Raw genomic sequence first — 23,536 nt, 5'->3', positions numbered from 1 at the left:
GAATCTCCCCCTCCTTCGTACTTGGAGTCTTGCTAACAAAAAGAAAACTGAGCCAGAAATTGTCCCGGGCGGTCAGTAAGCCCCCGATTAACCGGACTCCTCGAGCTCCGGAGCAGGCAGTGGTATTTTGGCAGAGAAAAGCCGTAGCTGCGCGAGTAGCGGAGGCAACGGAGGCAGGAGGCCGCCTGCGGCGGCCGCAGTGCGGATATACCGCGCCTTTGGTTTCCGCGGGATTTCTCCGTTTCCACCCCGGGCAACTCTGCACTGCAGTGGGTGCGCAGAGCCGCCGCGAACGGTGCCGATGCCTCGGCCGAAGGACATGACACACGCGTGTGATATTCACGGTTGTGCAACTGCCAGAAGCAGCGTGCTAAAAGGATCCTCCACCTTTGGAAGTGTTTACTTTTGTTAGCTCTATTTTCGAGGCAGGTACAATCAACACGGAGGTCACTGATGGAGGGCTCTGTTTAGTCTGTTTATTGTCTAGAACGAAAATTGAGCAAGAATACTCCATCTCCAAGCAGAGAATTCCCTGTGGACACGGGGCAGGTTTTAGATTTTTCTAGTACTTTCTGCGAATGGGATTTTGCCCCAGATCCTAGTAGCCACGGTAAGGTTTTCTTGGGGATAGGGCATCCCCACCGGCGTGGCTGTGGGCAGCCTGGCCGCGATGTCAGCGCCCGCCACCACCCGTGGGCAACGGGCACGCCGAGTTAGGAAGCGACTCGGACTATTTTTAGGTCAGCAACGGCTTCGGCTTCAGTAGTGGGCGCTCAAGCAAGTGTGGATGATTTTAGGCAAGCCGGAGCGGAGAGGGGGGTGGGGTTGGGGGGGATGAGGGTAAAGCCCCCTTTCATTGGGGAACTACATGGAGCCGTCGGCGCCTCGCTGTCCCCCTCTTTGTGCGGCTCCGAGGAAGCTCACCCTTCTCCCTGCGCGGATCTTCCGCGCATGGCCGTGCCCGCGGGCCTCCGGAACCGAGCCCGGGGCGCGCAGGCCTCGGGCAGGCGGGACCGGGGACTCAGTAAAAGCGCAGCGCGCAGGCGAAAGAAACATGGCGCTGGGAAGCAGTATGTGCAAAATCCGCAAGGAATTGCAGTAAATTCCTTTTTGTTTGAAGAAAATTTACAACTTGGTAATAGACCTTTTTATGACCTATTTGGGCTCGTCATTGGCTGCGGCTGGTCATGTGCAGGCAGCGAGCGCTTTCATGGCCTTTTCCTGATTTCCCTGGCGAATTTCCCCCTGCATTCTGCCTTCAGAGAGCCTCAGCCCCTCTTTTTCTAACCTTTGTCTAGGCTGAGGTGTATGGCAGTCGCCCTCATGTTTGTGCCCTGCACCCTAAAACCCGCGGCCGGTCCCGCTGTTGCCGTGCTGACACGTCCCCGGCCCCGCGGAGCTTCCTCTCCCGCGACAGCGGGAGAATGCGCGGAGCTCCGCGCCCGCCGCCGCGCTGGCTCCAGCCCCCCGCTTCTCTCCCGCCGCTTGTTGCCGACACATCCTCCGGCACACGGATTGCTACGCGGGTGCAAAATGGATTACAGCGACCGTCCCGGGCTCCTCCGCCGGCGGGTAGTGCTGCGAACCGGTAAGCGCTCGGCTCCCCTCGGGATTGCCGCTGGTTCTCCGCACCCGCGCACCGTCCCTCACCTCTGCCCTGTCCTTCAGCCCCGCTGGTCACCTGTCCCTCACAGTCCCTTATTTTCCCTAATACCGTTTCTATTATTACTGTTATTATTGCTATTATTACTGTTGCTGTTATTGCTATTGTAATTATTGGCATTGTTATTGTTATTAATAACGGTTGTGGGTACGCCGCGGGGTGTATGAGGCTGTTGCGCTGACTGGAACGGAAAAGGCGTTGGGGCCCCCGATGGAGCGCCGATCCGAGCCCCTCCGCCCCGAGGGGCGGAAGGCTGGGGCGTGGGGCTCGCAGGCAGCATTTCTCATGCGCGGGGTTTCTTCCAGTAAAAAGCGGGATTTTTTCCTTTGGGTACTTCTTTCCCTTCCAGTCTGAAGCGCGGTGTGGTGATGCTGCGGTTTGGTTTCCTCATGGCGGAAGGGCGGTAGCATAACTTTGAAGCTTAACAGGTGTTTTCGCAGGAGAATCGGGGTCAGCGCTCCCGCAGAGGTGGAGGGCGCGGGGCGGTCCCGCTGAGCCAGTCGGGCCGGTGGTTGTGCCCGGGGCCCCGCCGGGGAGGTTTAGCATATCCTTCTCTCTTCACTGTGCATGAGCCAGGGGTGAGGTTCCGACCGGCCCTGTGGGAAGCACAAGGGCCGGGCTCCGCAGCGGCACAGCCAGGGGAGGGCTGCGCGGAGCCACGGCCGGGGAACAGCTCGCAGCGCGGCTGCTGACCCGCGTGGAAATCGTGGGGGCTCAATAGGGGACGAGTTTGCCGGAAAAAAAATCCTCCCCCCAGCCCAGGTTTATTTTGAAATATATAGAGGAGGAAGAACAGTCATACAAACTATATATGTGTGTATACCCGTATCTGCATTACCTATATACTTACATACGTATGTTCTCTGCAGAATATTGTTCCTTTGGAAGTATATTGTTTTGAACGCACATGTATTTTACACGTTTCCTCATCATTTTCAATATGTGAATGCACAGTAGAAAATCCGCTGCCTGGCATTTAGTGTTTACATCGTTGGTCAGAGATGGAAATGCATCATGTCATTGCACTGCACGAATTTACCGAATCGCCAATTTACCTCAAAAGCAGCCGCTTATTTAACGGTAAAGCAAACCGCCTGATTAAACCATCCCTAGTGAGAATGGAAAGGGGTGAGTCGTGCCCCAGGTACATATTTTGAAGCCGCAGGAGAAATTATTCTTTAATCCATCCCTGAGCATCTTCCCAGCTTGCTGAGCCCGAGCCCAGCTCAGGAAGCGGTAGGATGCTTTTCCCTCCCGCTTTGGCTCTGCAGCAGCCGGCCGCCCTCCGCTGCTGAAGGACTTAGGGATTATTTGGGGGGAATCGTTTTCAACATAGCAACAGTCTTTCAGAGTAACTTGGAAAGTATGTATTGCGTTGGGTTTCACTCTCAGAATCTGTTCTAGGTGACACAGTAATTGTAGCTCCTTGGCTATAAATCTCTCCAAAAACTTCGAAAAATCTCGTCCTTGGGCTGTTTTGAAATTATTCGTAGCCTGGGGGAAAAGAAGGAAACAAAAGCAGGATGTTCTAACGAATTCTTATGTGCATGTACGTCTGCGGGTCCATATGCTGACACATGCGGATGCACATATGCATTTATGGTCCCACTGGTTTATGTGGGAGTTCGCCTTTTTTTCCTTTATAAACGGCTTCCTTCCTTGCTTGCTTTTGCTCTTGTTTTTCTCTTTTTTGCTCCCCCTTTCATTTCTTTCATTAACATTGAAGCATAAATTAGTATGTGCATGCTCTTAAATATACCTATGTGTGAGTGTTCATAACTAACTCTGTATGGATGTGTATGTACATATTTATGGCAAGTACTAGAGCTGTATTTTTATATATATTTATACACCTATATAGCGTGGGCGCCTGTGTGAACGTAGATGTGTTGGTGTGCTGTAATTTTTGGAATACACAATCCACATTTACATTTCTCACACCTGTTCCATTTTCCGACGTGTTTGGCAGAATTCATGAGTCATCTCATTTTTTTGTTGAAAGGAAATAGCCGGGCCCTAGCCCACACTTTACTGACGCACGGGCAGTGAAAGAACAGCAGCACAAAATAACCCTCAGGACAGCGCAGGCTGCATTCCCCGGCAGTGCCCAGGTATCCCTGGCGCCAGCTGCCGTTTGGTAAGTCAGGCTGGGCTCCCGCTTAGCTGCTCCAAGTTGCCTGGGCGAGAGAGCAGCCTCTGCTTCCCGAGCCTGGCAGTGTTTTGGGGCAAGTAAGGGAGGCGATACGAACCGCGGACCCGGGAAACCCAAGCAAAGAAACACACGTTGGGTCTGCGCTCTGAAGAACCGCAAATCCCGCCGATTCGTTTATTTCCCAATAACGTTTCTCTTTCCCCAAACAAATATAATTCTCATGGGCTGTTTTATTAGCGCTTGGGGCAGAAAAAAATGCGAACAAAGACAGTATTTCACCCCTCGGTTGGCAGGCAGCTGTTAAAGGTATTTACGGCTCTACTGCAGTGCGGCACTCAATGCTGCTGAAGCGGGAGAGGAAAAAACAGGAAGCGAAAGGAAAAGATGAGGCACAATAAACATTGCAGCAGGTCGCAGGGGCCGGCGGGGCGCGGAGGAAGGGTCCTGCAAGAAACAAGAGGCAATAAAACTGCATTCAGCGGCAGCAGGCTCTGTCCGACCCCAGTACTCGCCTCCCACCACCGCGGGGGAGGAGGAAGAAAGGGGGGCAGCCCGCATCGCCCACCCAGCGCCCCACGCTGGAGCAGACCCGAACTGGACCCCGCCAAGGTGCCTGGGCTGAGGGCTCAGCCCAGCTTCCCCTCCGGCCACGCCGTCGAGGCCCGGCTCCGGCAACTCTGCCCGCGGGTGGTGCCGCCCCGACGGCCAGCGCCGGGGTCACCTGCCAGCGGCTCCCCGCCTCGGGTGGTCGGGCCAGGCCAGGCCAGGCCGGGGTGCGGAGCGGAGCGGCCGCCGGGGGCGCGGTAGGCCCCGGCTGTCTCCACCAGCCATTTTGTCTCCACGGCCTCTTCCAGGAGAAGGCGCTGTAGGACAAGCCTGGCCGCTCTCCCCGCTTCGGAGAGGGGCCTGCAGCCCCACCGCCCCCCACCGCCTGCCCCGGGCCCCGACCCGGCCTCCCGCCTGCCCACGGGAGAGGTCCACACGACGAGCCCTCCCCAGCCGTGGCCCATTTGTCCCACTGCTTCCAGCCCCGCGGCCTCCCTCCGCCCCGGGTCTGCGGGCTCTTGCGCGCACCCGTGCACGCCCCGCTGCACTCCCTGCCTTTCCCCACGGTGCCGGCGGGGCTCACCTCGGGTGCCCCGCCGCCCTCCAGGTCACCGGCCCGCCCTTTGATGTCGGGCAGCCGCTTTTTCCCTCTCTGCCCCTTTGATGTGGGTGCCAGAGCACCATGGCGGCCCGCACCCTCCTCCCTGCTGGTTCCCTTCCACCGGGCAGAGCCCCCCTGCCCTCTGCAAGCGGGGCCCGGCGCCTTTCCCTGCCTCCGCCTCACCTGCTACCTCCAGGTTTCTCCTGACCCAGCCTTGCCCGGACATGACCCTGGTGATCCACAGCCCCCCAGGCCGTGCCTGCCCTAGCTCGACGCTCCCACGGCCCCCGGCCTCCCCTCCCTGCTCCGCGCTCCTCGCCCTCTTCCCCCGCGGACCCGGGGTGCCGCCGCCGCTGCCCCCGTTTGATGTCGGGGCGCGGCTCGCTACCGCCCTGCCCGCCCCGGGTCTCTGCTGCCGCCGGATCTGCCCGCGGGGGCTGGGAGCTGCGGGCAGGGGCCTTTGCATGCCCACATCCTGCTCGGCAAGGGCATGGGTGGTGAGGTGACTGCTGAAAGGTCAGGGTTATGAGAAAAGCGAGGAGGGCTAATGTTTTGGACGCTATCAAGGCGCTCTGTAGGTCTTCAAAGTCAGAGATGGAGCCTGTCATTTTCTGGTGGTGTGGTCCCCGGGATAGGATACTGGCAATCATGTCTATCAAGTGCCATCGAGAGCGACAGTGGTTTACACATGTGATTCAATTTCCTCAATCCTTTTAACTCAAGTTACCAGAGGGAAACCAGTTGTTAGTGGGTAACTTAATTCCACATCTTATCCACCTCCAGATCATCAGTTCTGAATATGAGAACTGGCATAAAAACCTGGAGAATGAACTGGCCAGAGCTTCAAAGTCAACTTTCACATCTGCATTTTAGAATAAGAAATGTGAAAATCCTCCTAATTCCCTCTTCAAAATGTCAGGGCTAGAATTACTCAGTTGCTGAAACATTCATCTTCATCTTGCTCATGATCACAGGGAGCTGTATCTCATTCATCAACTCTTCACTACCCCAGAGCCTCACCGTTCCCAGCCCCAGCCTCAAGGCCACATTTGCCCGAGGCACATCCCCGGCCCGGCTTTGCAGGGCTGACACTCCGGCCGGGTGCCCAGCAGTGCTGCCACACCGACTGCCTCTTCACGGCTCTTCTCCACCTGCACGCGTGGGATGCGACCCCATTCAAATCAGGGTCTTTTCTTGGCCACGGGGTAGGCCAAGAGAGCTGAAGCTGTCACGGATACCAGGGAAGGTGGGGGGAGCCGATCACAGGGGCTGGAGCCCACTCGTGTTCCCCACTGCCCAGGACCGGACCTCTGCCGTATCCGGCACCAGCTGCCAGGCCTGGGTCAAACGCCTCTGCCTCTGCATCGCGGTTCTTGTCTTCCCAGCCTCTTTTCCCTACATTTTGTTGGACTTCCCCATTGCATCCCTGCCCTTCACATCCCGATCCTTATCCTTTTCTCCCACCTTCTCAGGGAACCAGCACCCTGGCATCTTGCAGCTGCCCGCCGCTGAGGCCGTTCTCCAGATACCAGAGAGAACGGCGTGTTTTCGAGTCAGGGGGTGCCTGGAGGCTGCCACAGAGCCTTGTCCCACGCAGGGCAATCCACTCCTGCCCTGGGGGCGAATGGCCGGGACCCCCGAACTTTAACCGGCAGCCCGATGAAGCTTCTCAGACTCCGTCTGAAAGGTCACCTTGCACAGTGCCCCTGACAGATATTCTGGGCAGGGAAGGGCGCAGGGGAAAAAGTCATTCCGCTGCTTAGGCCATTATAAAAGCACACAGGTGATGCCGAATGATTAGAGTATTGACACAGCAAGAGAAACAGTGGAATGCAGAATAACTCTGCATCTTAAAGAGAGATCAGGGAAGGTGCTCAGGACGCCTCCTGTGCTATGGGGGAAAATGAATTGATCAGTTGTGATCTGAGCCACCTAAAGAGCACAACCGGCGCTGAGCTGCCCCTTTGGGGCAACTTAGAACTCGTGTAACAGGCAGATTGGGCAGGACATGGCCGAGTCAGAGGAGACCAGGGGGGACCTAACCAGGCACCACCCAGCTGGTGCCAGCGCCAACAGCGAGCTGAAGCTGTCTCGCTTTTCAGAGCTGAGACCCAGCGCAGCAGTGCCACCGTATCCGCACTCGCTGGCTGGGGCAGCGGCCGGTCCCCATGATCTGCGGCTGGTCCTCAACGGGGCTGACGCGACTCCCCGCCCTCTGGGGAAGGCACAAGCCCCTCCCTGGAAGAGCTGGGAGCTGCTGGCAGCTCCGACTTCCTCATTTTAGCCATGATAGATTAGGAGCTGGTGCCCGGGTTCCTTTACGCTATGTGGCTGCCAGGGACATTTGACTTCCTGTGCTCGGGCTCCTTGAAATTCTCATTTGCTAACTCACACCCTGCTCCCTTCACACCAGGGCTGTTTTATTGTTTTATAACCGTCCTCAAACTTCCAGTCCTCAAAGATCTCATTGTGGCAGGCTTCACACTTTCTCCCTTTCCAAAGCCCGGAGCCCTCGCTTTTTGCAGCAGTTTGGTCACTCACAAGGGTCCATTGCTGCCCGGAGAGTCCGCAGTCCCTGGCACAGCTTTCCCGAGATACAGCTCAGCAGATGAGTAAATCAAAACCGTTTTCCAGGGCGCCTGACTAAAATCTCAGAAACATCCAGTGAAGGGAGAGGGAGAAGCCCCTCTCTCTGAACTACCTCTCCTTTTTATTTTTTGCCTTCCTGGCGATGGGCTTCCCTGTCTCCTAAAAGGTGCAAAGAAAGGCTTGAACGGGTACCCACAGCTAAATTCACCCGGCTCCTTTCGCAAGAGCAATTTGGCAGTGGTAACTCCCCTCTTAGCAGCTTTCCCTACAACACGCGGCTCAAAAAGGCAGGCATTACGCTGCGGAGCTGACCTTCTGCCCATCCCCGCTACTCCGACCCAGTCCCGTTTTATAGGACAGATTCAGAGAACCTTTATTTAGCGAATAAAAGTTTAAAGCCGAAGGTTATTTATGGTTCCGCAGAGATAGGTCCTGAGTGGCTATTTAGGAGCACGTGATTCCAATAAACTTTGTTTTATGGCTTGAGAGTTGACAAGCCAAAATATAATTCCCACCATAAATTAGTTTAAGAGCATACAAGTGCAGATGCTTTCGTTCCTGGAAGCAGTAATCGGGAAAGTGTTAGCAGGGAACCGTCTGCGAGAATGAGGCCGTTCAGGCACCTCTGCTCCCCGGTCTCCCCGGCCGCGGGGGAAGCGCACAGTAAGTCCGCTACCGGCCTCCCCTCCGCCGCGCTCGGGATGCCGCTGGGCCCCTAGCAGCGCCGCGGGAGCGGGGCACCGGCGCTGCTCCGCACGGCCCCGCGGAAGGCTTTGCGGGGAAAACCGACAGGTAGAGCGCAGGTGGCTAGGGCAGCTCCGGGATGAGCGGGGTGCTCCCGACGGAGGTTTCGGAATTTAGCGGGACATCTTATCCGGAGCTAACCATTATTATCCAAGAAAGATAAAAGGGAAAGGAAGGGTAAGAGAATTTCAGTGCTGAAATGCTGATATGACTCCGCCGTCCTCACAAGCTCTGAATGCTAACCCGAGTGGGCAGAACTAAATATACATATATATATTTATTAAGTTTTTGTACAAAAAACAGTATTGGGAAGCTCTACCTAATGAACTACTGATGCTGGGGCAATTGCTCTGTGTGCAATACAGTAACTCTCCAAGATATCGTAGAAAGGCAATAGAGGAGGTTGAAAAATCGCTCACAGAAAAGACCCCCCCAATATTATTTACTTTCAAATATACGATGCTTTTCAGGAGCTTTAGGCTGGGCGCGTGGTTTTATTTCGCTTATTGTGATCTTTGAATGCATTTATAAGAAGATTTGAAGGAAAGTTCAAGTCAAATCTGTCCTTCTATAAGGCAAACAAAGACTCATGTCTCGTGGTTACTGTTAGGTTAATTGGGTCATCTTAAAAGGGACCTATTTTAGAGTAATCCGAGCTTTATTCTTATCAAATTCTGGCTCTTTCTGTGCTCAGCATGGTTATAATGCTGCGTGGCATACTGTGATGTTTTATTGGTGATGGTTTAGCAAAGGTGATCTGAATATTTCATTTGTGCCTGGGTTGCCACAGAACAAAAAAAGGCCTTTGTTATTCCTTTTTCCGCTACTGAAAGAGGGAGGTCTGATTTTCCATCCTTTCAGAAATTAACTGGTATAAAATCTAGACTATGAATATTAAAAGTGAAAAAATCACACCCCAGGCACAGGGACAGCGTGTGTTCATAAAAAACTGCATGAATGAAACATGGCCCTCGTTCGGAAGGGGCTTCCCCACCACCATTCCGCTGCTCGCAGGATTTACCACCAGCTCCTCTCTGCCTTCATCTATCGAATGTGGTCTGTAACTGTTCTCCAGAAATATCACCCGTATGTGGAATACAGCAGTAACAAACATTTTTATTGCAACAGGTTCGCCAGTATGGAAGAACATCCACGGTGAGTAACCTTTTATTTCTTGTAGAGCTTGTGTTGCCTGAAAATCCTGTTTCTTCACTTCAAATTGGAAGAATTAAGAATGATGTATCCCTGATGAATATTGCTAACCACCCCCCCCCCAAAAAAAAGAAGAGGCAAAAGGCTATGTCAGCATGGGAAGGCTCTTGTGGTGTCAGTTTGTGGTATCAGGTTGTAATCCTGGCTAGCGTTAAAAGTAGAGGTGCAGCCTCCTGTGGGATTATTATGGGCTGTACAGGTGTCCTCCAGCTCTCAAACACTCTGAAGCACTTATCAGCGATTCCGTTTCGGCTCGGCTTGTCTGTACAGCGCCTCCCCGCGCAGATTCTGGATGGATCACTTTGTGTCCCAGCGCCTCACAACCTTGGCTACTCCCACTCTTCTCTCTAGCCTGGATTCAAAGCAGAGCCGTGCCTGCTATCTAATGTTAGCCTCTCTTGGCACAGCCTAGTGAACGGGCGAAAAGAGGAGGCGGGCTCTGGAGGCTGCCAGCGCCAGAGCCACCCGGGTAATCCACCCCTGCAGCCGGGTCGCTGTGATCTGCTGCTGCTGGGTCTCCTCCAGGCAAGGGAGACTTAAATGTCGACTGAAATGTTGGGAAGGCAACGGAAGGGAATGGGTGTCTGAGCGACCTTTTACTCTAGGGGTTTTCGCATCCCCGATGGTCCCGCGGGAGTTGGCCGGGGGAAAGAAGGGGAGGGCAGCAGGTCCGTGTGTGGTAGGAAACGCTGTTGAACCTCTCTGGCTGCAGGAAGGAGCTAAGTGTGTTAGCCCTGGTGCTTCAGGCTTGTCTCTCAAACAGGAAAAGAAAGCCTGGGATATTTGGAGATGAGTTAAGTACACATTGCCCTCCTCTCTTCTGCCAGCCCTGTTCTGGCCAGGAGGAGCGTGTAGAGGAGCAGAGCTGTGTTTGCGTTTCTCCCTATTTCCTCTCTCTGCTTGCTGATAAATAACCTCTTTCACTGCTTGTGCCACGCTGCTTCTTTTTTTGTCTTACGTTGTGTTATTGGTTTTCGAGCTCTTTAAATACGAATTAAAAGATCGCCTCCAGCGTTTAAGTTTTAATTTTGTTCCATAGGTAACTTTCCTCCTCTCGTAGATCAGCCCTGTGCTATGTAGATGCCCTTGGCATTTTATTCCAGGGCCGGCCCTAAACGTATGGATTACTTGTTTTCTGCCCAAGTAAATTTAGCATACTGATTATGAACCAGAATACAAAAAGCCTGATAGATCAAAAGCATTTTGTATGGGCAGTTGAACAGGAGGTGAATATATAACGCTTTTGTTCATCAATAACTCTTTGGCTTTGACCTGTCTGAGCAAGTCGTGCAATAAGGTGAAACGCAGGTCACGGCGTCTAACAAATATGAAAATGTGTAGTATTAAGCAGTGCGGGGAGCTGCTGCTTCCCCGGCCCCATTGCTTCTCCCTGGGCAGCCCTCTGAGCGCTCGTCCGCTCCCGGGGGCTGCCCCAAACCCCACCTCGCTTTGGGGGTGTGTGTTTCACCCTGACAGTTCAGCTGGGTGGTTAAACACACCCCCTGGGGGGGAGGTATCCTCCCCTCCCCCGGAGAAAGGAGGAGAAAGCGGAGAGAGATGCTGAAAATAGTTGGGTGGAGATCAAAATAATCTGGGAGGCGGAAGAGGGGGGCACAACGGCGACAGAGAGGGGGAAGGAGATTAGGGACACAAAGTCGTTTCGAGTTGCACTTGCTGTGAAGAAGACACCAAGGCAGTGGTAAGAAAGCAGATGTTTAAAAATAGCATCCCCAGATCAGGCAGCTGGGAATTGGAGCCAGGGAAACAAACCGGTACACATCGCTCGGATAAATGCAACACCCCCAAATCTGCCCTGCGCAGTGGTTGGATGTATTACCCCTGCACCATTATTTGTCCTTATGGTGCCTGTTTTAAATAGTGGAAGGAGAAGAGGTTGACCGCAGGACAGCAGTGAGGAGCTGGGTCAGACACAATTCATGAACTTTTGTACTCCTGTGTGCCGCTGTCGACAAAGTAAAAATAATGAAACTTTGTGATATGTTTGTAAATGATTTCGGCTGACCTCTCGCCCTGCCCTTCACCATAAACGCTACGGCGGGGAGAACCTGGGAGGGTGCGAGGCTGCGGCTCGCAGGCAGCTCACAGGGATAATAGCTAGACCAGCATAATAGGATGAAGGTAAATTTGGAAAATTTGGAAACTCTCTTCTTCCCGAAAGCGATTAACTCCAACCTTTACTCTTCTCTTTTTCACCAATCGCTGTTTCTGTTGTAGGCTGTTTTTCTTCTGTTTCTATATCTCTTTTTTGATTATTATTATTCTTCTATATTTTAGGGGGAGGGGAAATTCTGATCATGGAGAATCTCTTTAGATTCGTGTTAGTCTAAATATATAAAGACTCTTTCTAAATTATTTTAACCATTATTATTCCAAGTGGCGTGATTTGACCGGTAACGTCTGTTTTTGTAAAAAGGACGTAGACGGCCGAGCATTCAAAGTGAGCAGCAGGTCTTTCTGAGAATTTGGTAGGCGAAATTCGTCGCTATAAATTGGTGGAGAGTCGTATGGCTGTATTGCAGCAATAATAAGAAGCGTGAATCTTTTCTGAAATCCCACCTTCCTGCAAATCCGTATCTCAGAATTGAGTCCCAGCAGAATAGTTTGCATTCCTCAGAAGACAGTAAAGACTAAGAGAATTGCAAAGCCCTGCTATATTGTAGATGAAAACAGAATGTTATTACGTTGTCTATATATACCCTGTAGAACCGAATTTGTGTGATATTCATATAGTCACAGATTCGATTCTAGGGGAATATATGGTCGATGCAAAAACTTCACCGTTCTGCAAATGGTTAGAAGTTTAAATACTGGTGGAATCAAAAGGCATGTCCGTGCTGAACACCCAGAAATTACAAAAGTTTTCCTGCCTTTCTCCTATTTGCCAGGTTTTAGGACGTCTCTTCAAATTTCAGTTGTCGTTCAGTCGTAACTCTCACTGACAGATTGTGAATCCAAACAGTGAAATCTCACCAGAAGTTACACATTTTATTTTAAAAAATAACAACAAAAAAAATCCATTAATCGGTGAATGAATCTTTTAAAAGATACTCATAAATTAGCCAGATATGCCAGACGTTAGCAAAATTTTCCCATCAAGGTTTCAGATCGCATCCAAATATTTACAGCAACAGCAAAAGAGCAGCACTCGCCTCACTGGAATGTATTTACTTGTGCTCCTGGAATGATATTGATGAATGAAGACCGAATTTATCTCATTAAAGCCGTGATATTTTTAATCTAATTAAATGCCGTCTCTAGTTCAATTGATTGAACTTTAGTGCTTAAAAGTGAGCGGTTTCTTACCATCTGTATGGTTTTACATGCATACGTGTATAGCTTTACATATACAGGCGTGCGTTGGCGTCTGTGCGCGCATACGTATGCACGGAGGTATATATTGAGACTTGAAAGTGAATGAGAAGTTACTGATTGCCTAATTTTATTCAGCAGAACTAAATTCTGGTAACTTTTGGATGACCTCTGCGAGACAAAGGCAGAACAGATCTATTGTACAACATATGACCCTCTTCTTGGATGGCTTTGCTTTCCCTCGCCTCCTTATAGGTTTCCTCCCTTTTAACCCCACTTCAGCTCCTCACTCCGAATATTTCTTTCGGTGTTTTACTTAAAGCGAGGTAACAAGCCCCGGTGGCGATCGCAGATGGGAAATCAGACGGCAGAGCACAGTCAACCGGGGCGGAGGGCCGCCAGCTCAGACAAAAGACTGGCCCTACCTGCGGGCCAAGGGGAACACCGCTGCCCCAGGGGTGCCCCGACACCCCCGGCACCTGCTCGGGGGGTGCGACCCGCCGGGGAGGGGGGTCACTCGGTTACGGGGATATTCTGGGGTGAAATCGGTGGAAACACTGAGCTGCGGCGAAATCCGGTGATGGGCTCTCGGCTCCCCATTGGCCGGGCCGGTCACATGCCCGCCTAACTTTATTCAGTTGACAGCAAGTAGGAGGGCTCTATGGCAGGGGGAAAAAAGACAACACGAGAAAAATTAGTATTTTCTACCTTCAGAAATTAATGGCCATGAGTTCGTACATGGTGAACTCCAAGTATGTGGATCCCAAATTTCCTCCTTGTGAGGAATATTTGCAGAACAGCTACCTAGGCGAGCAAGGGGCCGAGTACTACAGTGCCTCGCAGGGCTCTGATTTCCAGCACCAGGGACTCTACCCACGGTCAAACTACAGCGAGCAGCCCTTTAGCTGTAGCAATGCCCAAGGCTCTGCCGTGCAGCCGCGGGGTCACGGACAGGAGCAATCCGGCCCGGCGAGCCACTTCCCCGGCCAAGCAGAGCATTGTCCACCGCCTCCAATGCCCAACTCGCGAGCCTGCAGCCAGCAGCCGGCCCTCAAACCCCCCCACGGGTCGGCACTTAAGCAGCCAGCAGTAGTTTACCCCTGGATGAAGAAAGTCCATGTTAACTCGGGTAAGGATCCTCTTCTTACTTTGCTCTTCTACCCTGCCTCCGGCCGCCCTCAGCGGCGCTCGCTCGAGTCCCTGCCAGGCTACTGGGCGAGCTTTTTAAGCCGAGGTAGCCAATTACACTAGTCATAAATTTTTATTGCCGAGAAAATAGGCCGTTGGCCATGCGGGGCTTTACCGTGCAAGGGGAAACTCCATTTCAGGAGCCTGCTAGGGGCTCCCAGCCTACCTAGCTGCCTGCCTTAGTGGGGGGAGAGCAGCCCGTCCATTGTAAGGCACCGGGACGAGCCCAGCCCTGCCACATGCTCGCAGCTCGTAAGGTTTTTCTTTTGTAAAGTCGAACCGGCAAGTCAAGATTAGCTTTGTAAAGTTCTCCGTATTTTTTTCCCAGTGAATCCCAATTACAACGGAGGGGAACCTAAACGCTCCCGCACAGCTTACACCAGACAGCAAGTCCTAGAACTGGAAAAAGAATTTCATTTTAACAGGTACCTGACCAGGCGCCGCCGTATCGAGATAGCCCACACTTTGTGTCTCTCTGAGCGCCAGATCAAGATCTGGTTTCAGAACAGAAGAATGAAGTGGAAAAAAGATCACAAACTGCCCAACACGAAGGGCAGGTCTTCTTCCTCTGGTTCAAACTCCCATTTACAGACTGGTTCCAAGGACCATCAGACTGACTTGACAACTTTGTAGAAGAGGTGAAATTTTCCATTTCATCCTTCGCTTCTGACCAGTACTGTACATAACTGACACTGCCCAAGCAGAACCTGCATGTAGCAGCTAAGGACTCGAGAAACTGTCATCTTTCTTTAAGGTACTGTTGTACAAAGGAGACAAAATGACGCTACTTTGGACTTTATTTTATTTGCTTCTGCTAGCACAACCTAAAAAAAAAAAAAATAAGAGGGAGGGGGGGAGAAAGAAAGGGAGGGGAAAAAAAAGAGAGAAAAGAAACATCATGCAGGCAGTGGGAATTAGGAAAATATTAAACGAGACCTTCTGTCCATAAAAAGTAATAAATCATTGAAAATGAAACTGTCCTGTGTTTCAGTTTTGAATTCGAAAGTGAAGGTTTGATGCTTTATACTGGGGTTTTTACTTTTAATTGTCTTTTTATCCCATGCAATTTCGGGAGGATACATTTGGGCAAGTTAAGGACAGCAAATTTATAGCGTAGTCTTTTATTTGAACATGAAGGCTACTAATTGTGAACTTTTTGTGCTGCTTTACTTTTCTTGGTGTAATGAAAATACTTGCTCATTTCCATAACGTCTCAGAAGGTGTGCATAGGACTTAAGTGAAAACGGGTTATTCTATGTGCTGATAGTGTTAGTGTATTTATTTATTTGTTAAGTAGAAGAGTGAAGATTAAAAGAAAAATAGTCAAACCAAAAAACAGGGAAGGGGAGCTGAAATACAACATTTCTCCTTCCCAGTCTCATGAACACATGTATAATGTTTACTTGTCTTGAACGTACACAACTTTCTTGTCTGGGTTTCGTTTTTGTTTTTTTTTTTTTTTTGTCATTTCCTTCTTTGTGAATAGGAAAAGCATCCCTGCTCCTTACTGTGTGCCATCCAGGGCTAGAAGGCTTGAAATCTGTTTCCGAAGTTTGCTCTGCTCAGTGTTGTGCTTTAAATCATCGATACCTCATTTAAAAATGGAGGGGGGTGGGGTGGTGGAAACAAGAAAAAAAAAGAGAGACCACAACAAAATAACTCAAAAGCCCCCAAAACAACCCAGAGTGAAAAATGTGTGAGATTTCTGATCCAACCTGAGCCACTCGAAGCTGAGTGCATTCTTTCAACCGGATTTTTAATATCTTTTCTTTCTGAGGCAGAGAGGGGTGATGTGGGCTGTGCTTTGCTTTGTTTGGGTGTTATTTGGGTCCTTTTTTTTTTTTTTTTTTTTTTTTAAGAACAGTGATTGTTTTTAAGCAAACCACATGACTGCCATGGCTGGAAATCTCTGAGCGAGTAGCTTTCAGGGGAACAGGAAAGGCTTGGACGGGAGCAGAGCTGGTCTGATCCCCACCGATTTGTCCCTGGTTGTTGGCTGCATCATGCCAAAGTTTTAGTGCGCTGTAACTCCCAAACCCAGCCAAACCAGCTCTCTCAGCCACTTACACCTCCTCTCAAGCGATTTTAAAGCTCAGCCCTTATCTCCTGCACCCTCAGGGCAGCCTGGGAGAGGAACCATATCAGCGAAATTGTAACGAGTTGATCCCTTTATTAAAGAGAAAAGGGGCAAAGAAGGAAACTCGAGCAAAGGCGGAAGGGAGGTGGAAGGAGCAGGGGATGAGTTAACGTGCCCATCTCCAGGCTGGGTGCTTCCCACCCAAGACCCACTGCTTTTTGGGCTCTCTCGGGAAAATGTGGCCAAAATGGGCTTGAATGCATTCGAAAATAAAAGGCGAGCTTTTCATCAGGAGTGTATTCGGCAGCATTAACTGTGGCCAGCGGTTAATTTCTGCCCCTTTCTCATCCCTAGAAGTCCGCAAAGTGTCTTTAAGACTTGGTCTTTTGTTTTAGAGCCTGGAGAAAACTCTTTGTTCTTCCTTAGGGTTAGCCCAGTTCTCAGACTTGCACATGGCAATACTTGAATATCTCCACGTCGTGATATTAAAGATGGATATTCCCGCATTATTCGCGTCATTGTTTCTATGACAAAAAGCACCGAGTTCATACATAGTAAAGACGTCTTTTTTCTGACGCCTTCACGTTGAGAAGCTGAAAAGGTATTTTACTGAAGTTCGGCTAAATTGCAGGAGCAGGTTCACCCAGAGGACAAATTTTCTATTCGATTAGTTGTATTTCAGCCGGGAAGAGTGACCTCTAAACCCTTAACCTTTTGGACCCAAACTACCCTTCCCTTTCTCTGGCATGGAGAGCAGCTAGCAGCAGCGCTCGAGGAGGGAATTCCTGAGGCAAGTTTTCAAGTTTTGTTGTACCCGGATCCTGTGGTAGCGGCCTTTCGTCTCCAGAGCTGTCCAAAGCCCTCCCTTTGCTCTTCAGATGAATCCAGAGAAAGAGGGAAAAAAAAAAAAAAAGGAAAACCAAGCCCCCCAAAAGGGGTCTGGGGGGGGGGAACCTTCTCTGCCTGTTCTTGAAAATGCCCCTCCTGGACCCCCGCTGTTTACTCAAAGTCTGTGATAAGTTGGTTGGGAGCAGGGCAAAAGGGTTGCTGGAGAGAGAGCCACCAACTTTGGGATCTGTGGTACAGTCCTGGAAAATAATGGCCTAGGATAAGCAAATCCTTACTTTGGGCTTCTTATCAACCGAGATGGCTCCCGAAGTTAAAGGACCAAATTCTGCTCCAGATTTCCTTCCCCCACCCACTGAAGTCAAACAGGGATGTATCTGCTAGCAGAATTTGTCTCATTGTCTTTTGAAATGTTAATATCTCCAGGACGAGTGTTGAGTTCAGCATAGCTCTTACAGCCCCTGTTGCAAGCCCCCTTTGAGCGAGGCTGGGGGCACTGTCAGTTTACACAGTTGTAATTGCGCTGTGAGCTCGGAGAATATGTGAACTGGAGGCAAAAATTACCAAAAGAAATAGTTTCCAGATGCCAATGCTCTGAAGGGTCAGCAACGTCTGTAATAACGACCAGGAGCATCCACTGGTCACTATCTCCCCTGCAAAACGAACCTGATGTTTATTTCTTATTGGTTTTTAACTCTCCTCCAGATTTACTCTGTGTCGAAAGGGAAGCTGGTTATTTTTGTATATCATGAGTGAAACGTTGTGCGTTGGAGCCTTTGTTAAACGGTTGCATTGTCCAGCAATACTCCCATCTCTGTTGAAGTGTGATGCTTTTTATAGACTTCGCCAATGTTTTGCTGCCATTGATTAAAGCGTTATTTATACTAAATGTCGCCTGTAGTTTTGATGTAAGCCCTCCGTATACATTTGAAATAATAAAAGGTGTAGAGAAATAGATTCTGGTTTGTACCTTGAACAAACAGTCCTTACAAGGTGGGTTTTTCTGCTGTGAAAATGCTGGTCCCTCCCATCATTACAGTGTTAAAAGATGAGTGACTCTGCATAGCATCCTTCCAAATGTCCCTTTGAACAGGTCTGATGATTGCCCCAGCTATAATGGTGTGACTTTAGGCCAAGCTGGAGTCTATATTTACATTTAGGCTGCAGTTAAAAGTGCCTGTCATCCATTTGCTACTGCTTTGCATTTAACAAGCCCTCCTAGAATGACTCCCGGATTTATGCATGTGAGGTAGGAGGCGAGGAGCCACACCTGAAGTCACCTCGATCCCCACACAGATGGGTGCCTTTTAGGTGAGTCCTGGAAGGAATCCATTCAAAAAAGAAATTTGAAATGGAAATGTTGGGAGTAGCTCTTCCTGAGCAGTAAGCTTTCCTTTTTCCTTTTTTAATTTAATTTTTTTCCAGCCGTTACAAACCAAAGACCACGAGAAAACCTAAACTTGGGGAGTTTAAACTTTCTTGTGCACCTAAAGCAAACATTTATTTATTTATTTATTTTAAATCCCCCTGCCTAAGCACCTCAGGCAACAACATGCACCTCTGGCCAGCAGAAGTCGATTGCGCTATTTTTGTTACAAGTATTTGCCACTGAAGACTTGTCCTCCCCTAGAGCTTGGTCAAGCCAGGGTCCGAAGGGAGAGCGCCCCATTCGGGCCGGGCAGGAGAGGGGTGCCAGGGCGAGGCGCGGGCCCTTCCTGCCGGGGTGCGCCGAGGTGGGTGCGGGTGCGGTTCTGGGCACAAGTTGAAATGTCGAGGCACATTTTGTGATTATACTTTCTCTCTCCTGCTTAATGGCTCCTCCTGTTACTCCCGATACATCAATACGGTTCTGTATATTATATCACCACTAGTCGTTAAGGTAAGAATGAAGAGGAAAGGCAGAGTCAATAGCAAACCCCACTCACTGTACAGTACAGTAAATAGGGACCTCTCTGTGCAGAGCCACACCGCTTCCAACGGCCATGTTTGTTAGCCCTTTCCCCTGATTCTTTTTTCTTTTTTTTTTTTTATTTTTTTTATTTTTTTTCCTTCCCCCCAAGCCTAGAGACCAAAATAATCTCGGTAGGAACAGTCATAACAGGCAGAATTTCAAAGTGCAAGGAAGATGATAAGAATAGATTTCTACAAGTCCTGACCACGTGATTTGCGAAATAATTAATTCAGCACGTCCCTTAAGAAACACGGAGTCGTCATTAATCTGCCAAGCAAAGGACTCTATCAGACTTGAAAACTGAAGAGATCCCAAGAATATAATATACAAAGGGTGCAGTCCCTCTCTCTGCACACCTAGCTCTTTGCTAGCTGCTGAAAAAGAGACTCCCGGTACGTAAATATTTTTTACTTTTATTCCTTCTTATTTAAGCCTTAATGAACTCAGCTGTCAAACGCTTGACAAATAGGGCACGTTGCTTCCTGATTTCCAGCTCGGCAGCGGCCGGGGACCGGACCGGGCGCAAGCGGTGACCTTTGCTTCCCAGGGAGCAGGGGAAAGAGGGCGAGCGCGGAGCAGCGCGGAGTGCCGCGGTGGAGGCAGGCTGACCGCCTCCCTGGGCGGCGGCGCTCGCCGCGGCCGCCTGCGCTGGGAGGCGCGGAAGGAACAATGCGGCTGTCAGGGCAGCCGCTGCCCGGTGCCACCGGCAGGGAAGGGCCCTCAACTCCTTTGCAAGCAGGGTCGTAAATTTTGCCGCGCGTCTTTGACAGCGGGGCTGCAGCGGGGCCAGAGCCAGCGCCGAGAGCGCCTTCCCCCACCGCCCACACAAAGGCCGGCCCCGGCCCCGCTCCCGCAGCCCCGGTCCCCCGGTCCCGGCCCCGCTCCAGCCCCGGCCGCCGGTCGTGTCCTCCCGAGCCTCGCCGTCCGGGCGGAGGAGTCCGAGCGCATCCGGCCCCCGAAGCGGGCTCGCCGCCTTGCAAGTCCCCGATCGATAGCTCGGACTAGGGGGAAATGGTATTTGTGTTTTTATGTAAAGCCACCGTCTCTGAACTCCACAGAATACGGACAACGAGGCTGAGATTTCTCTGTGAAATCCCAGAGTCAACTGGAAATACTTCCTGCAAACAGGATATTCTTTATTATTCCTTGCTGGAGTAATTTCTAAAAAAACCCTAGATTGTAGCTTTTTATTACTTCCGTTTCGGTGGCAGGACAGAGACAAAGTTTCCTATGTTATGAATTATACATTCAAACAATAACACATTAATTCAATTATTCAAAGATGACAAATGTTTATGTGCTTTGGTAGTGACTGAGGAACAGATTTGCTACTTCACGAGAACTCCTACGTTTTTATCAATGAAGTTTTATATTATCCTGTTGGTCCGGGAAAGAAACCAAACTCCACCAAGACACGCAGTAAAACGGACCCGAACATAAATCGCAGCCCTTTCATAAGAGCGTTTATTCCCGCATATAGCCCGGGCTATTTTATCAGTTTGACAATTGCCGGAGTTGTTGTTATAAATCATCATAAGTAATTCCTGAAAGGGTGCGAGGCTGCTGGGGGGCGGGCGGAGACTGTAAATCTTTCTGTTTTATTGCTCTATGAACATATGCTCCGATTGAAGAAGTCTTAGATCCTTTACTAGAGACAAATTCGTGCAAAGCTGGAGTCCCACCAGCCAGAGGATTAACATTTCCTTAATAGGCTTTTTTTTTTTTCAGTCCCCTTTACGATGTCTTAATTCTGGTGGAGGTGGTGAAGGTGCTTCTTCCTTCCTTCCTTCCTTCCTTCCTTTCTTTCTTTCAGTCGTCCTCCATTTTCACATTAAAATTCGCTTTTTTTACATTTTTAGATTTATTTTTATTTTTAAGCCCTAGACTCTGACAAGACACCCGAGGGCTGTGGGGCTTGTTCCAGGTGGGTGGAAACTGCCCTCCAAAAAGTCATTTTCTTCTGAATCCTCTTTGTGCTTTTTGCTCTACCGGTGCCCAGCATTTCCCTCCACTTTTGTGTAGGAAGAGAAAGACCTCTCCGTCATCCAAAATGTCTAAACAGCGGCCAGAATTATGTTCGGCTTTGTGTGTGTGTACACAAGTATGCAGAACACGCTGTGCGTGTAGGGGTTGCTGTATGTACACACAGACACGCGAGCGCGGGGGGCTCTGCAAAACTGCCCAGACACCGAAATATATGGCTGACGGAAAAGGATATATAGAACTATTACCTCTTACTTGAGGCGAGATTTAAGTGCATCATTTCGAAGAAATATAGGATTATAAATCCGAAGACGTACACAATAATTTACATTGAACTTATGTTTCCATCACTGGACTCCAATCTTTTTATAACTGGTTTGCAAAGTCAGGAAAAGCAATGTAATTTAGATAAATGTTACAATGCACTTACGGTTAGTATTGTAAGATAATACGTTATTGTCATATCCCCATGCTTTGGATGGTAATGAAATCATAGCAGATGTTAGATTAGGTATAGTGTATTTATAGCCACAGATACGTTAGAAAAATCAAACAGAGGAGATAATATAGGTGGGTTGTTTTTTGTTTTTTGCTTTTTGTTTTTTTTTTGCTGAACTGGAATTGTTGGGAAGCTTTGTGGGCACACATGAGGGATACACTTCGGGTTTGCTCTATGTCTCTTCATGCACACGTGGAGGGAAGGCAGGCTCAGGGCAGACACACACCAGCACAAATGTCATGAGGTTGTTGGCTTGGCTTTTTTCTTCCCCAGCGTTTGTTTAGCCTCCAGACAGGGGTAGTCCCGGCTACCCCGCATCTTCCCTGTACGGAGAAGGAGAAAGCAAAAATTCGCTCACGCCAGCGGGCCCCAGCGCCTTTCCACCAGAGCAGCGCTGCTGTAGAGCTGCCCCCTGCGCAGGCTCTAGTCTGCGGCCGGTCCCAAATACCTCCTCTTTCTCCTCCGGGAATTTCTGCGCCCTGGGATCATCCCGTGGAATTCACCTTTTCCCCAGGCTCCGCCGGCCCCACGGGGCGCGTAAGTGCCAGTGTCGCCGCCGCCGGGCGCCGCGGTGCAGAGCGGAGCGGCGCGGAACTCTGCGGGAGGAGAGCGGGCCGGTGCGCGGAATGCGGGGTGCGGTGCGCGGCCCGTCCCGCGGGGCCCGGGGAGGCGGCCCCGGTGCGCGGGGGTGCGGGCGGCGGCGGGGAGCGCGCCAGGCTCGGCCCGGCGAGCTGCTCCCGTGATCACGTGGGCCCTGTTCCTGTATTTTAAGGCAGTGCCTATATTTGTGATTATAAAGGGGTTTCTCCTGCTCGCCCCCAAAATTCATCAATGGCCGCACGATTTAAAACCAAAACAAAACACGAGCCGGCCAATTGCCGCCTGTGGTTGCAGGAGGCTGATGGCTGAGGGGTTGTGTGTTGATTTTTTTCCTCCCTCTCTTCTTTTTTTTTTTTTTTTTTTTTTTTTTTAAGCCCAACAAATTCCGATTTCCACTCGCTCTCTTTTATTGGTAGTTGAGCCTGAGCTTGTTTTCGCTCTATCGGGAATTCTGGTGTACGGAAATGTCTGTAAAACCGCAAGATCAGGTTTAGGAGAGTATTGTCTGCAGACAAAGGGTGAAGGATATATTCTAAGAACTGCAAGCGCAGATCCTGAAAAGTGAGGAGTCCAGGTTTATGATAAATTGATGCACAGGTAAGCAACTGCATGACAAAATGGGACCTTTAACCACAGGGGCTGCATTATCGCCTTTGCTCAGAGACTCTGGAATTTGTCTGCAATCTCTGCCCATAAGGGCTGCAAATGCATGGACTGGTCTCCACCTCTTTGAACGCTTTAAGCTGTATCTTCTTTCTATTATGCTCCTTAAAGAAAATGTAGACTCCTTCCCAAAGGCTAGGGGAAGACGTTTAACCCTATCCTCTTCCAGATTTTTGCTGGTTGCAGGAAAGGAATTGCAAATAATCAAAGGAACAAGGGGGAGACAACTTTGCTAGATGCTCCCATTGCCAAAGTAAGATTGAGCATCGCGTTAATGCGTTGCCGTGGGTAGCCGGGCAGGGGGTAGCTGTGTTGATTTGTAAAGGGCGATTTAAACCAGGGTCATCGGTAATGTAGCCCCTGCGTAGGGTCTCTTAAATATTCCTGCCAAATGTCTTCCCAAATCTTTTCCCCTCTCCGTGCATTCGTGTTCCTCAGTGGCTGTTGTTTTCATCACCCAGTAGTTTTGGTGTTGATACTACCGGTATGCTCATGCTTCCCAGTTACACACGCTGTCTGAAGCACGGCTTGATATTTATGTACCGAGGAGTTTCTTGCCTTCCATTCGTGCAGTTTGATCAATCCGGCGGTGGGAAGGTGCCCGGGGGGACCGGCCGGTGTCTCTTCGGGTGGACGGGAGAGCTGACAGGGGCCGTGCAGCCTCCCCGCACACATCTGCAGCTCAGCTCACTCTTGGGCTGTTGCAACTAGCCCGACTCCCGCAGAAGCCCCTGCTCCCACCGGTCTGTGGCCTTCCTGCAGCCCGGGTGAACTCTCGGTTATGTTTGTTAGACAGCCCCCGCTTAAAGCCCAGCTTTGTGCGGGCGGGCAGGAGTAGGTGTAGGGCAGAGCCGGACCTTGGTCACCCCGGCCGCCCAGGCAACTCCTCAGT

The 23,536-nt window shown here is 50.5% G+C and overlaps 2 protein-coding genes across 10 annotated transcripts in view; both read left to right on the top strand.

The window, feature by feature from the left end:
* Positions 1-1,500: 1,500 nt before the first annotated feature.
* HOXD3 (homeobox D3) overlaps positions 1,501-23,536 on the top strand; it is a 30,976-nt gene continuing 8,940 nt past the window's right edge. For 2 of the 6 annotated variants that reach the window (XM_065670285.1, XM_065670291.1), the window contains exon 1: positions 1,501-1,588. The gene's annotated coding sequence lies outside the window, so the exon portion shown is untranslated. Of the gene's footprint in view, positions 1,589-8,197; positions 8,215-9,423; positions 9,451-19,148; positions 19,292-22,422; positions 22,579-23,536 lie in introns of those variants that run through there. The other 4 variants (XM_065670288.1, XM_065670289.1, XM_065670286.1 and 1 more) reach the window with 4 other exon arrangements.
* Positions 1,542-14,870, top strand: HOXD4 (homeobox D4). Of its 4 annotated transcripts, none has more exons than XM_065670294.1 (4): positions 1,542-1,588; positions 9,424-9,450; positions 12,414-13,966; positions 14,354-14,870. In XM_065670294.1, exons 3-4 carry the CDS (start codon positions 13,558-13,560, stop codon positions 14,656-14,658), a joined length of 714 nt encoding a protein of 237 aa, XP_065526366.1. In that variant the 5' UTR covers positions 1,542-1,588; positions 9,424-9,450; positions 12,414-13,557; the 3' UTR covers positions 14,659-14,870. The 4 variants fall into 4 exon arrangements, with proteins under 4 accessions (XP_065526366.1, XP_065526368.1, XP_065526367.1 ...); XM_065670296.1 differs by lacking the exon at positions 1,542-1,588 and adding an exon at positions 8,195-8,214 and having other exon boundaries at positions 12,979-13,966; XM_065670295.1 differs by lacking the exon at positions 1,542-1,588 and adding an exon at positions 8,199-8,214.

This window comes from Lathamus discolor, chromosome 3 (assembly GCF_037157495.1).
Source record: "Lathamus discolor isolate bLatDis1 chromosome 3, bLatDis1.hap1, whole genome shotgun sequence".
NCBI lineage: Eukaryota > Metazoa > Chordata > Aves > Psittaciformes > Psittacidae > Lathamus > Lathamus discolor.
The sequence above is the reverse complement of the archived record's forward strand: the minus strand, read 5'-3'. Positions and strand labels throughout refer to the sequence as shown.